Source organism: Cherax quadricarinatus, chromosome 20 (genome assembly GCF_038502225.1).
Source record: "Cherax quadricarinatus isolate ZL_2023a chromosome 20, ASM3850222v1, whole genome shotgun sequence".
Classification (NCBI taxonomy): domain Eukaryota; kingdom Metazoa; phylum Arthropoda; class Malacostraca; order Decapoda; family Parastacidae; genus Cherax; species Cherax quadricarinatus.
Genome location: NC_091311.1, coordinates 4,065,199 through 4,078,449, shown reverse-complemented (window position 1 = coordinate 4,078,449; position 13,251 = coordinate 4,065,199). Strand labels below are relative to the sequence as shown.

Sequence of the window (13,251 nt, the reverse complement as noted above, 5' to 3'; positions counted from 1 at the left end):
AAGGAGTGTGAACAGCATGGCTGGGTCAGTATCACACACCAAGGAGTGTGAACCAGCATGGCTGGGTCAGTATCACACACCAAGGAGTGTGAACCAGCATGGCTGGGTCAGTATCACACACCAAGGAGTGTGAACCAGCATGGCTGGGTCAGTATCACACACCAAGGAGTGTGAACCAGCATGGCTGGGTCAGTATCACACACCAAGGAGTGTGAACCAGCATGGCTGGGTCAGTATCACACACCAAGGAGTGTGAACCAGCATGGCTGGGTCAGTATCACACACCAGGGAGTGTGAACCAGCATGGCTGGGTCAGTATCACACACCAAGGAGTGTGAACCAGCATGGCTGGGTCAGTATCACACACCAGGGAGTGTGAACCAGCATGGCTGGGTCAGTATCACACACCAGGGAGTGTGAACCAGCATGGCTGGGTCAGTATCACACACCAGGGAGTGTGAACCAGCATGGCTGGGTCAGTATCACACACCAGGGAGTGTGAACCAGCATGGCTGGGTCAGTATCACACACCAGGGAGTGTGAACCAGCATGGCTGGGTCAGTATCACACACCAGGGAGTGTGAACCAGCATGGCTGGGTCAGTATCACACACCAGGGAGTGTGAACCAGCATGGCTGGGTCAGTATCACACACCAGGGAGTGTGAACCAGCATGGCTGGGTCAGTATCACACACCAGGGAGTGTGAACCAGCATGGCTGGGTCAGTATCACACACCAGGGAGTGTGAACCAGCATGGCTGGGTCAGTATCACACACCAGGGAGTGTGAACCAGCATGGCTGGGTCAGTATCACACACCAGGGAGTGTGAACCAGCATGGCTGGGTCAGTATCACACACCAGGGAGTGTGAACCAGCATGGCTGGGTCAGTATCACACACCAGGGAGTGTGAACCAGCATGGCTGGGTCAGTATCACACACCAGGGAGTGTGAACCAGCATGGCTGGGTCAGTATCACACACCAGGGAGTGTGAACCAGCATGGCTGGGTCAGTATCACACACCAGGGAGTGTGAACCAGCATGGCTGGGTCAGTATCACACACCAGGGAGTGTGAACCAGCATGGCTGGGTCAGTATCACACACCAGGGAGTGTGAACCAGCATGGCTGGGTCAGTATCACACACCAGGGAGTGTGAACCAGCATGGCTGGGTCAGTATCACACACCAGGGAGTGTGAACCAGCATGGCTGGGTCAGTATCACACACCAGGGAGTGTGAACCAGCATGGCTGGGTCAGTATCACACACCAGGGAGTGTGAACCAGCATGGCTGGGTCAGTATCACACACCAGGGAGTGTGAACCAGCATGGCTGGGTCAGTATCACACACCAGGGAGTGTGAACCAGCATGGCTGGGTCAGTATCACACACCAGGGAGTGTGAACCAGCATGGCTGGGTCAGTATCACACACCAGGGAGTGTGAACCAGCATGGCTGGGTCAGTATCACACACCAGGGAGTGTGAACCAGCATGGCTGGGTCAGTATCACACACCAGGGAGTGTGAACCAGCATGGCTGGGTCAGTATCACACACCAGGGAGTGTGAACCAGCATGGCTGGGTCAGTATCACACACCAGGGAGTGTGAACCAGCATGGCTGGGTCAGTATCACACACCAGGGAGTGTGAACCAGCATGGCTGGGTCAGTATCACACACCAGGGAGTGTGAACCAGCATGGCTGGGTCAGTATCACACACCAGGGAGTGTGAACCAGCATGGCTGGGTCAGTATCACACACCAGGGAGTGTGAACCAGCATGGCTGGGTCAGTATCACACACCAGGGAGTGTGAACCAGCATGGCTGGGTCAGTATCACACACCAGGGAGTGTGAACCAGCATGGCTGGGTCAGTATCACACACCAGGGAGTGTGAACCAGCATGGCTGGGTCAGTATCACACACCAGGGAGTGTGAACCAGCATGGCTGGGTCAGTATCACACACCAGGGAGTGTGAACCAGCATGGCTGGGTCAGTATCACACACCAGGGAGTGTGAACCAGCATGGCTGGGTCAGTATCACACACCAGGGAGTGTGAACCAGCATGGCTGGGTCAGTATCACACACCAGGGAGTGTGAACCAGCATGGCTGGGTCAGTATCACACACCAAGGAGTGTGAACCAGCATGGCTGGGTCAGTATCACACACCAAGGAGTGTGAACCAGCATGGCTGGGTCAGTATCACACACCAGGGAGTGTGAACCAGCATGGCTGGGTCAGTATCACACACCAGGGAGTGTGAACCAGCATGGCTGGGTCAGTATCACACACCAGGGAGTGTGAACCAGCATGGCTGGGTCAGTATCACACACCAGGGAGTGTGAACCAGCATGGCTGGGTCAGTATCACACACCAGGGAGTGTGAACCAGCATGGCTGGGTCAGTATCACACACCAAGGAGTGTGAACCAGCATGGCTGGGTCAGTATCACACACCAAGGAGTGTGAACCAGCATGGCTGGGTCAGTATCACACACCAGGGAGTGTGAACCAGCATGGCTGGGTCAGTATCACACACCAAGGAGTGTGAACCAGCATGGCTGGGTCAGTATCACACACCAGGGAGTGTGAACCAGCATGGCTGGGTCAGTATCACACACCAGGGAGTGTGAACCAGCATGGCTGGGTCAGTATCACACACCAGGGAGTGTGAACCAGCATGGCTGGGTCAGTATCACACACCAGGGAGTGTGAACCAGCATGGCTGGGTCAGTATCACACACCAGGGAGTGTGAACCAGCATGGCTGGGTCAGTATCACACACCAGGGAGTGTGAACCAGCATGGCTGGGTCAGTATCACACACCAGGGAGTGTGAACCAGCATGGCTGGGTCAGTATCACACACCAGGGAGTGTGAACCAGCATGGCTGGGTCAGTATCACACACCAAGGAGTGTGAACCAGCATGGCTGGGTCAGTATCACACACCAGGGAGTGTGAACCAGCATGGCTGGGTCAGTATCACACACCAGGGAGTGTGAACCAGCATGGCTGGGTCAGTATCACACACCAGGGAGTGTGAACCAGCATGGCTGGGTCAGTATCACACACCAGGGAGTGTGAACCAGCATGGCTGGGTCAGTATCACACACCAGGGAGTGTGAACCAGCATGGCTGGGTCAGTATCACACACCAGGGAGTGTGAACCAGCATGGCTGGGTCAGTATCACACACCAGGGAGTGTGAACCAGCATGGCTGGGTCAGTATCACACACCAGGGAGTGTGAACCAGCATGGCTGGGTCAGTATCACACACCAAGGAGTGTGAACCAGCATGGCTGGGTCAGTATCACACACCAAGGAGTGTGAACCAGCATGGCTGGGTCAGTATCACACACCAAGGAGTGTGAACCAGCATGGCTGGGTCAGTATCACACACCAAGGAGTGTGAACCAGCATGGCTGGGTCAGTATCACACACCAAGGAGTGTGAACCAGCATGGCTGGGTCAGTATCACACACCAAGGAGTGTGAACCAGCATGGCTGGGTCAGTATCACACACCAGGGAGTGTGAACCAGCATGGCTGGGTCAGTATCACACACCAGGGAGTGTGAACCAGCATGGCTGGGTCAGTATCACACACCAGGGAGTGTGAACCAGCATGGCTGGGTCAGTATCACACACCAGGGAGTGTGAACCAGCATGGCTGGGTCAGTATCACACACCAAGGAGTGTGAACCAGCATGGCTGGGTCAGTATCACACACCAAGGAGTGTGAACCAGCATGGCTGGGTCAGTATCACACACCAAGGAGTGTGAACCAGCATGGCTGGGTCAGTATCACACTCCAATCCATACAAAGAAGAATCCTCCCTCTTACTTTTCTCCTTCACTTCCTTCCACTGGTTCTCCTTCACTTCCTCCCTCTGCTTCTCCTTCACTTCCTTCCTGCCACTGTTTCTCCTTCACTTCCTTCCACTGCTTCTTCACTTCCTTCCAATTTTTTCCTTCACCTCCTTTCACTGCTTTTCCTTCACTTCCACTGCTTCTCCTTCACTTCCTTCCTCCCACTGCTTCTCCTTCACTTCCTTCCTCCCACTGCTTCTCCTTCACTTCCTTCCTCTCTCTGCTTTTGCTTCACTTCCTTCCTACCACTACTACTCCTTCACTTCCTTCCTCCCACTGCTTCTCCTTCACTTCCTACCTCTGCTTCTCCTTCTTTTCCTTCATCCCACTGCTTCATCTTCACTTCTTTGCTCCTGCTGCTTCTCCTTCACTTCCTTCCTACTGCTGGTTCTCCTTCACTTCCTTCATCCCACTGTTTCTCCTTCACTTTCTTCCTCTCACTGCTTCTCCTTCACTTTCTTCCTTTCGCTGCTTCTCCTTCACTTCCTTCTTTCCACTGTTTCTCCTTTACTTCCTTTCTCCCACTGCTTCTTCACTTCCTCCCTCCCACTGCTTCTCCCTTTTGTTTCTTATTTATTTATTTGTGTTTATTCCATACTAATATTTTTTGTGATGGTATCACATGCATTGTGATGTTGTGGCCACAACACCGCTCACAATGTAATTGTATTGCAGGCATAGTTATGTTATGGCCACAATGATGCTCACAATGTAATGGTATCACAGGGACAGTGATGTTGTGGCCTCAACAACTCTCACAATGTAATGGTATCATAGGCATAGTGATGTTGTGGCCACAATGATGCTCACAGTGTAATGGTATCACAGGGACAGTGTTGTGGTCTTAATAACACTCACAATGTTATGGTATCACAAGCACAATGATGTTGTGGCCTTAACAACGCTCACAGTGTAATGGTGTCACAGGAAGTGTGTTGTTGTGGCCACAACAACATTCACAATGTAAGAATTGTTAATTTTGGGATCTCAACTGTGAAATGGTTAAAAATAACTTAAACAAAATTGACAAAATATCTGTATAAAGAAAATTAATTCTTAGTTCTTGGCTAATATATCCTCTCCTCCTGCAGGTCAGCGTCTCAACTGAAAATTATGCATACATTGTCAACACTCAGTACAGTGAAAGTATTATAAGTGGCAGAAATAGTGTAAGCAATATTGATCACATTGTCATAAATACATTATGAGTAAGTGTACTTGCATCATGCAGCTCACATCGTTATTCTGACATTTATGTCCACACAGCATCTGCTGGATATAAGTTCACTTACTGAAATACTGCTGTTCTTATATTAGTATAGTACTGTTCTTGCATTATCACCATCCATCACACTAAAGTTTATTAACTTATTCTATAAATATTTAGTTGCTTTATTATATGATTGCAGTATTAAGTCTTAATAAAGTGTTGATTTATTCTTTAGTAATATTTAACTATATTATATTTTCAAAAAATCTGTTACATTTTTAACCACTAGAAGTAATAACATATTTAGTTGTCTTTGTTATTTTATGTAACCGATGTTGCTGAATTTATTACTTATATCACTCAGGAATTTTATTTCTTGACTGTGACCAGGAAATTTTAATTCATCCTCTATATTACTTTCTTTATTTCAGATATTTAATCTTCACACAGTTCTTACATCTTACTTGTAGTCTTATAGCTGCCTCCATTATCTTATTAATCATTTGAAAAAACAGTTTTTGCTAATCATATATTCTGAAAGTATTTCAGTATTATCTTTTACTATCATTATCATAATACATGTTTGCCTGTCTCCATAATATTTTATTTTTAAATGTTGACACTCATGTTGATGCTATGTGCTGTTGTTGATGTGTTCACTCACGTTGATGCTATGTGCTGTTGTTGATGTGTTCACTCTTCTTGATGCTATGTGCTGTTGTTGATGTGTTCACTCTTCTTGATGCTATGTGCTGTTGTTGATGTGTTCACTCTTCTTGATGCTATGTGCTGTTGTTGATGTGTTCACTCTTCTTGATGCGATGTGCTGTTGTTGATGTGTTCACTCTTCTTGATGCTATGTGCTGTTGTTGATGTGTTCACTCTTCTTGATGCTATGTGCTGTTGTTGATGTGTTCACTCTTCTTGATGCGATGTGCTGTTGTTGATGTGTTCAGTCATGTTGATGCTATGTGCTGTTGTTGATGTGTTCACTCATGTTGATGCTATGTGCTGTTGTTGATGTGTTCACTCTTCTTGATGCTATGTGCTGTTGTTGATGTGTTCACTCATGTTGATGTTCTATGCTGTAGTTAATCATAACAGAGACAATATTTTGTTGACTGTTTAGTCTTTATTTAAGAAAGTTGAAAAATCACAAATCTAATTTATAAATTATTTCATTGAATTATTTATAGACATATGCCACTATATTGTTCTTGCCAGATGTAATTTGAACATGCACCTTATAACCTCTCATGCTCAATGTAAGTCAGAAAATTATTTTATTTAAAGATTAAAATAATTATATATTTTTAGTTTATTTTACTTTAAGTTTATTTTTACTTTTAAATTTATTTATAAATATATATTCTACAAAGAAGAAGAAATACTGAGAGAGCAATGTTGCCAGTGTCTCTCAGTGATCTTTCTCATAAATATTCTACCATTTAAAATTTCAAAATGTACATTATATAAGAGGCCATTGTGTAAAAATACAATATCGGAATTAACCCTTTCATTGTCTCCACGTCAATCTTTGTTATTGATGTCAGTGTCACATAGATCTGCGTTTTAAGTACAGCAGCCTCACATATGATTTTAGTGGTAATTTATAGCCTAGACATGAGAGAATGCATCTGAACTGTGCGTGATTTTGGAAAAGCAAACTTCTGATCCTGTGTTTTGGTTTAAAATAGCAATTTTCTGGTGAATTTCTAGGGTTATTTTTATGGTTTTATTTTGCTGTTTATTGGTGTTAATTGATAGAAGAGAAGACTTACTAGTGAGAGAGAGAGAGAGAGATGATGATTTTGTTTAGTTTGAAACTAGAAGTAGTTAGAAATAGGGCTCAAAAATGGCAGAAATGTTGGAATTTTGGCAATTTTCCTAAGGAAGGATAGGACCCTTGATAGTCCTTTTGTGTGTTTTATACATTTTCCCTGAGTCTGCTTCAATTTTTGGGATGGCTTAAAATGCATCCAATCATTTTTGGTTATATTTTACCAATCAAGGGAATATGGAGTTATATAGGAGAAGCCTGGGGACATAATTAATGACCTAAGGCAAGGTTGCTTTAGTAGCTGGAATACCTTCACTGTTCTTCATCATCACTAATCTGTTCTCCTTTATTATTGTCCATCCACTATCATCACTACAAAATACAAATGCAAATACAAAAGTTTATTATTTGCAGAGGTTATAATGTGTGATTACATTTCATAATTTGATTGGTACAAAGAAAGCCACTATCATGTCAGGGCATTTCGGGCAGACTTAGCCTAATACTTACAGAACACTTAAGTCTAGACAGGTAAATAGTGGCAAATTTCAAATATTATTTATTTTACTCTCTTACTAATATGAGGTAGTCAAAAAAAAAAAAAAAAAATTAGTTAATAAGCTTTATGGTCCAACTAATATTATAACAATCCTGTTCATCATTTTCCTCTCTAGTTCATTCTCATCATCATTACTCTCTCCTCAACTAGCAGTAAAACTCTGCTACCTAGCATAATCACCTCACAGCTATCACTGTTCTAATATCTGTGTTTTTGAAGCAGTCCTTTTCAACCTGGAGAGAGTTTATGACACACTGTGGAGGCTTTATGTTGTTTGCTCTCTCCAGACTTTGGGATTACAGGGTTGTCAGTTCTGGTTTCTCCAGCAATTTCTGACTAACAGACTGAGATGTATGCCAGAGTTACCCAGCGTTTGTTATAGACTCTGTTTTTAAACTAGATTTTGAATTTGTAATAAAAGTCAAATTATCTTCTGATACTTAAATAGCTGGTTTCTCGTACTCATTCAATAGAACAGAAGGTATAGTATTGGCTAGCAATTGTGTTGGGTTAAACAATGAAATAGGCTGAAATTGGATGTATAGTAAGCAAAATTGTTGTTGTATAAGTTTTCCATCAAATGTTGCTTTTAATTTTTGGGTCATAACAGTGAAAAGGTTGAGTGCCTAAATGACTTTCAAGACAAAAAAATAAGATGCAGTGCATGAGAGTTCCTTTAAGGAAACAAACATATCAGTGTTCTGAATGTCTAAAAGACTTCTTGCAGAGATCACATCTAATACAACACATAAGAGTTCACACACAAGAAAAACCATATCATTGTTCTGAATGTTTAAAAGGTTTTTCACAGAAATCACATCTAATACAGCACATGAGAGTTCATACACAAGAAAAACCATATAAGTGTTCTGAGTGTCTAAAAGATTTTTCACAGAGATCACATCTAATACAACACATGAGAATTCATACACAAGAAAAACCATATCAGTGTTCAGAATGTCTAAAAGACTTTTCACGGAAATCAAACCTAATAGAACACATGAGAATTCATTTAAAAGAAAAACCATATCATTGTTCAGAATGTCTAAAAGGCTTTTCACAGAGAACAACCCTAATACAACACATGAGAGTTCATTCACAAGAAAAACCATATCACTGTTCAGAATGTCAAAAAGAATTCTCACAGAGATCATATCTAACACGACACATGAGTATTCACTCACAAGAAAAACCACATCAGTGTTCGCAATGTCTGAAAGGCTTTACACGGAAATCATCCCTAATACGACACATGGGAGTTCATTCAGCAAAAACGTATCAGTGTTCTGAATGTCTAAAAGACTTTTCACAGAGATCATATCTAATACAACACATGAAAGTTCATAAACAAGAAAAACCATTTCAGTGTTCTGAATGTCTAAAAGACTTTTCTCAGAGATCGTATCTAATACGACACTTGAAATATCATTCACCAAAAAAACCGTATCAGTGTTCTGAATGTCTAAAAGACTATTCCCAGAGATCACATCTAATACGACACATGAAAGTTCATACACAAGAAAAACCATTTCATTGTTCTGAGTGTCTAAAAGACTTTTCACTAAGATCACAGCTAATACAACACATGAAAGTTCATACTCAAGAAAAACCATTTAAGTGTTCTGAATGTCTAAAAGACTTTTCACGTAAATCAAATATAATACAGCACATGAGAGTTCATGCACAAGAAAAACCCTATCAGTGTTCTGAATGTCTAAAAGACTTTAAACAAAAATCGCAACTTATACAACACATGAAAGTTCATTCATGAGAAAAACTATTTGTGTTCTGAATGTCTAAAAGACTTATCACATAAATCAGATCTAATACAACACATTATAGTTCACTCATCAGAGAATTCCTTTTAAAGAGGGTTGCCATGATTCAGGCAATTTGAGTAACCCCTCACTTTCCTTGGATCAAATATGATTACCCTACATCCCTCGCATTTTCCGTGTTGTATGACCCATATTGGTTTAACATTTGCTCTTGAATATAAAAAATAATCATGAGAGAAACTATAATATAAAATTTTGGAGTTTCAGTAGACCCTTATATGTATTACACTGTAGTTACATTCCTGAAAACGCTGTGTTAGATTAATCCGTGTTATATAAACTGAAGAACTTAAAGGGAAAATAGGGTTACGTTCCTGGGACCCTGCTAAAAGCTTAACAGCTTTTTTTTAAGATGTCCAGATCTTACAAAAATAAAAATAATGCTGTTTTTGTTGCTTAACCCCTTGACTGTCGCAACCCCCAATCCTGAGGTGTCTCCTGGTGTCGCAAAATTTAAAAAAAAAAAAAAAAAAATTTCTTATGAAATGATAGAGAATCTTTTCCTGATTGTAATGACACCAAAAAAAACGAAATTTGATGGAAAACTGACGGAATTATGCTCTCGCGAAGTTAGCGCTCTTGGCGATATTTACAAATCTGCAATTTCGTCCACTTTGAGCCCATTGTTCCAGTCGACCAAACTCATAGCTATTTCTTTAGAACTCCATTTTTTCTATCGATTGAGTACAAGAAACTGCCCATTTACTGATTTCAACTACCCAATAACATGGTCAGAAATTTGCAATTTGGCCAATTTCACGAAAATTAAAAAATATGACAATTTCAAAATATGGACCAGAATGAACAATGCAGACATTCCTGGCTCTAAAATAACATTTTCTTTGTTCATCAATCATGTTTCCAGGCCCCTGTGATATTACTCTTGCATTCTATTTTGAATTTTTATTCAAACAAAAAATAGAAGATATACTGTTATGCAGACTACTGCAATACTGTAATAATTATATAAATAACATCAACCCATTCTAGACTGCATATTAGAATGGCTAGTTGGATATTTATTGGAAAATGACATCATTTGTTTACTTTTGAACATGGGCAAAAATCAAACATTTCCCATTCTTTGAGCACCATTTCCAGGTTCTTTTTATAGTAAAATCAATCAAAATCACCTCTATTTCTATAATATATTTTCCATTCTATCAAATGAGACCAAGAAAACGAGAATACAACCATAAATACTATATGAAAATAGACCACAAAGTCGGCATTTTAATTAAAAAAACGGTCGGAGTTTTTTTTTTCTCATTATGCAATGCATGCTCCAAGATTTTTTTTATATGGTGCACACTGACCACACAGACCCATTTTCTCACATGTGGGCCTACCAGCTTTCTGCTTGATTTGAAGCCGCTAGAATTTATGAGTATATATACGTCAAACATGGTACCTCGTAAGACGTATATATACAGCCGCGACAGTCAAAGGGTTAAGACTATATATGCAACAGAAATAATACAGCCTCTTCTCACTTAGCGACGTACTCGTTTACCGATGCCTCGGACTTAGGAGTATTCATACCTGATTTCCTCAATTCTGTTTATTTCAGTATGCAGTACACTACTGTATAAACATTTAAAAATATACCAGAAATGTTATAAATGGTGCAAAGGTGACATTAACCCATAAACGGTCCAAGCAGATCTATGTTCACATGCGTAGTGCTCCAAAAGTAGATTACGTTTTTTTTTTGCATATTTTCAAATATAACAAAAAAAATGTAGATTGAAGTTTTTTACACGTTTTCAAATGTAAAAAAAAAAAAAGAAGATCTGCTTTTTTACATACTTTCAAATATTGAAAAAAAACAGTAGGGCCCCACTTATACGGCGGGTTAGGTTCCAGGCTGTCGCCGGAAAGCAGACATCGCCGGAAGGCAGAACTCCATTTTTTCCATTTATAAATGCATATAAATGCCAGACAACAAGTTTACACTAAATTATATTAAGTTAGTAATAGAACTAGGTATTAAAAACACACAAAGTAAAATACAGTCACAGTAAATTCATTACTTATCTTAAAGTATTTGTAATCTTAATGTAGGGAGAGAGGTGAGTAGTACTTGTAGGAAGTCAGGTGCAGGTAGCCCAGGTGTAGGTAGCACTGGCTCCCCATCTCATACTTAATATACAATATTTAAAACATCCCAGAGAGGTAAAATGCACATACAGTACACTCATTATTTACCTTAAAATATGTGTAGTCTTAATATAGGAAGAGAGGTAAGTAGTATTTATTTGTATAAAGTCATTGTAGGTAGCCAGTAGGTGTAGCCTGGGCTACACCTACCGGCTACTTACACTGTGGCCCAGAGCCATATTATTAACATCGACATGCCTTGTTCACTGAATTTAATCATTTCTAACAACTACCTTTAGATGCCATCATAAACGAAGGTAGAAGTAATGAATAATTCATGCCGAAAATTGTAAACAAAAGCGGAGTGGGGGAGTGGCCTTGCCAAACGCAGATTCATACACGTTTTCTCTGATGGCTGAACAGAGAAAACGTAATGTTGTCCCTCCACCCGGCTCCACAAGTATTATTATCAGAGCATATAAAATATGCAATAAATGCCAGACAACAAGTTTACACTAACTTATATTAAGTTAGCAATAAAAATAGGCATTAAAAACACAATGAAAGGTAAGATACACACAGAGTTCACTTATTACTTACCTTAAAATATTAATATTAATGTGTGAGAGGTGAGTGGCAGGGTGTTTATTGAATAAAATCAGAATGGCACACCATCATCCTCTCAGAGGAAGCAAGAAGTAAAGATGTAGAGGCAGAGGAAGCAAGAAGTAAAGATGTAGAGGCAGAAGAAGCAAGAAGTAAAGATGTAGAGGCAGAGGAAGCAAGAAGTAAAGATGTAGAGGCAGAGGAAGCAAGAAGTAAAGATGTAGAGGCAGAGGAAGCAAGAAGTAAAGATGTAGAGGCAGAGGAAGCAAGAAGTAAAGATGTAGAGGCAGAGGAAGCAAGAAGTAAAGATGCAGAGGCAGAGGAAGCAAGAAGTAAAGATGCAGAGGCAGAGGAAGCAAGAAGTAAAGATGCAGAGGCAGAAGAAGCAAGAAGTAAAGATGCAGAGGCAGAAGAAGCAAGAAGTAAAGATGCAAAGGCAGAGGAAGCAAGAAGTAAAGATGCAAAGGCAGAGGAAGCAAGAAGTAAAGATGCAAAGGCAGAGGAAGCAAGAAGTAAAGATGTAGAGGCAGAAGAAGCAAGAAGTAAAGATGCAAAGGCAGAGGAAGCAAGAAGTAAAGATGTAGAGGCAGAGGAAGCAAGAAGTAAAGATGCAGAGGCAGAGGAAGCAAGAAGTAAAGATGCAGAGGCAGAGGAAGCAAGAAGTAAAGATGTAGAGGCAGAGGAAGCAAGAAGTAAAGATGTAGAGGCAGAGGAAGCAAGAAGTAAAGATGTAGAGGCAGAGGAAGCAAGAAGTAAAGATGCAGAGGCAGAGGATGCAGAGGCAGAATAAGCAAGAAGTAAAGATGCAGAGGCAGAGGAAGCAAGAAGTAAAGATGTAGAGGCAGAGGAAGCAAGAAGTAAAGATGTAGAGGCAGAGGAAGCAAGAAGTAAAGATGTAGAGGCAGAGGAAGCAAGAAGTAAAGATGCAGAGGCAGAGGAAGCAAGAAGTAAAGATGCAGAGGCAGAAGAAGCAAGAAGTAAAGATGTAGAGGCAGAGGAAGCAAGAAGTAAAGATGTAGAGGCAGAGGAAGCAAGAAGTAAAGATGTAGAGGCAGAGGAAGCAAGAAGCAAGAAGTAAAGATGTGTAGAGGCAGAGGCAGAGGAAGCAAGAAGTAAAGATGTAGAGGCAGAGGAAGCAAGAAGTAAAGATGCAGAGGCAGAGAAAGCAAGAAGTAAAGATGAAGAGGCAAGAAGTAAAGATGTAGCAAGAAGTAAAGATGCAGAGGCAGAAGTAAAGAAGCAAGAAGTAAAGATGTAAAGGCAGAGGAAGCAAGAAGTAAAGAAGCAGA

At 41.4% G+C, this 13,251-nt stretch overlaps 1 protein-coding gene across 2 annotated transcripts in view; it reads left to right on the top strand.

Moving 5' to 3' along the window:
* Positions 1-11,999, top strand: part of LOC128699867 (zinc finger protein 271-like) — a 107,547-nt gene extending 95,548 nt beyond the window's left edge. For both annotated transcript variants that reach the window (XM_070086867.1, XM_070086868.1), the window contains exon 3: positions 4,961-11,999. In XM_070086867.1, the coding sequence (XP_069942968.1) occupies positions 8,074-9,189 (1,116 nt within the window). In that variant the 5' untranslated portion in view covers positions 4,961-8,073 and the 3' untranslated portion in view covers positions 9,190-11,999. The remainder of the gene's footprint in view (positions 1-4,960) is intronic.
* Positions 12,000-13,251: the final 1,252 nt, after the last annotated feature.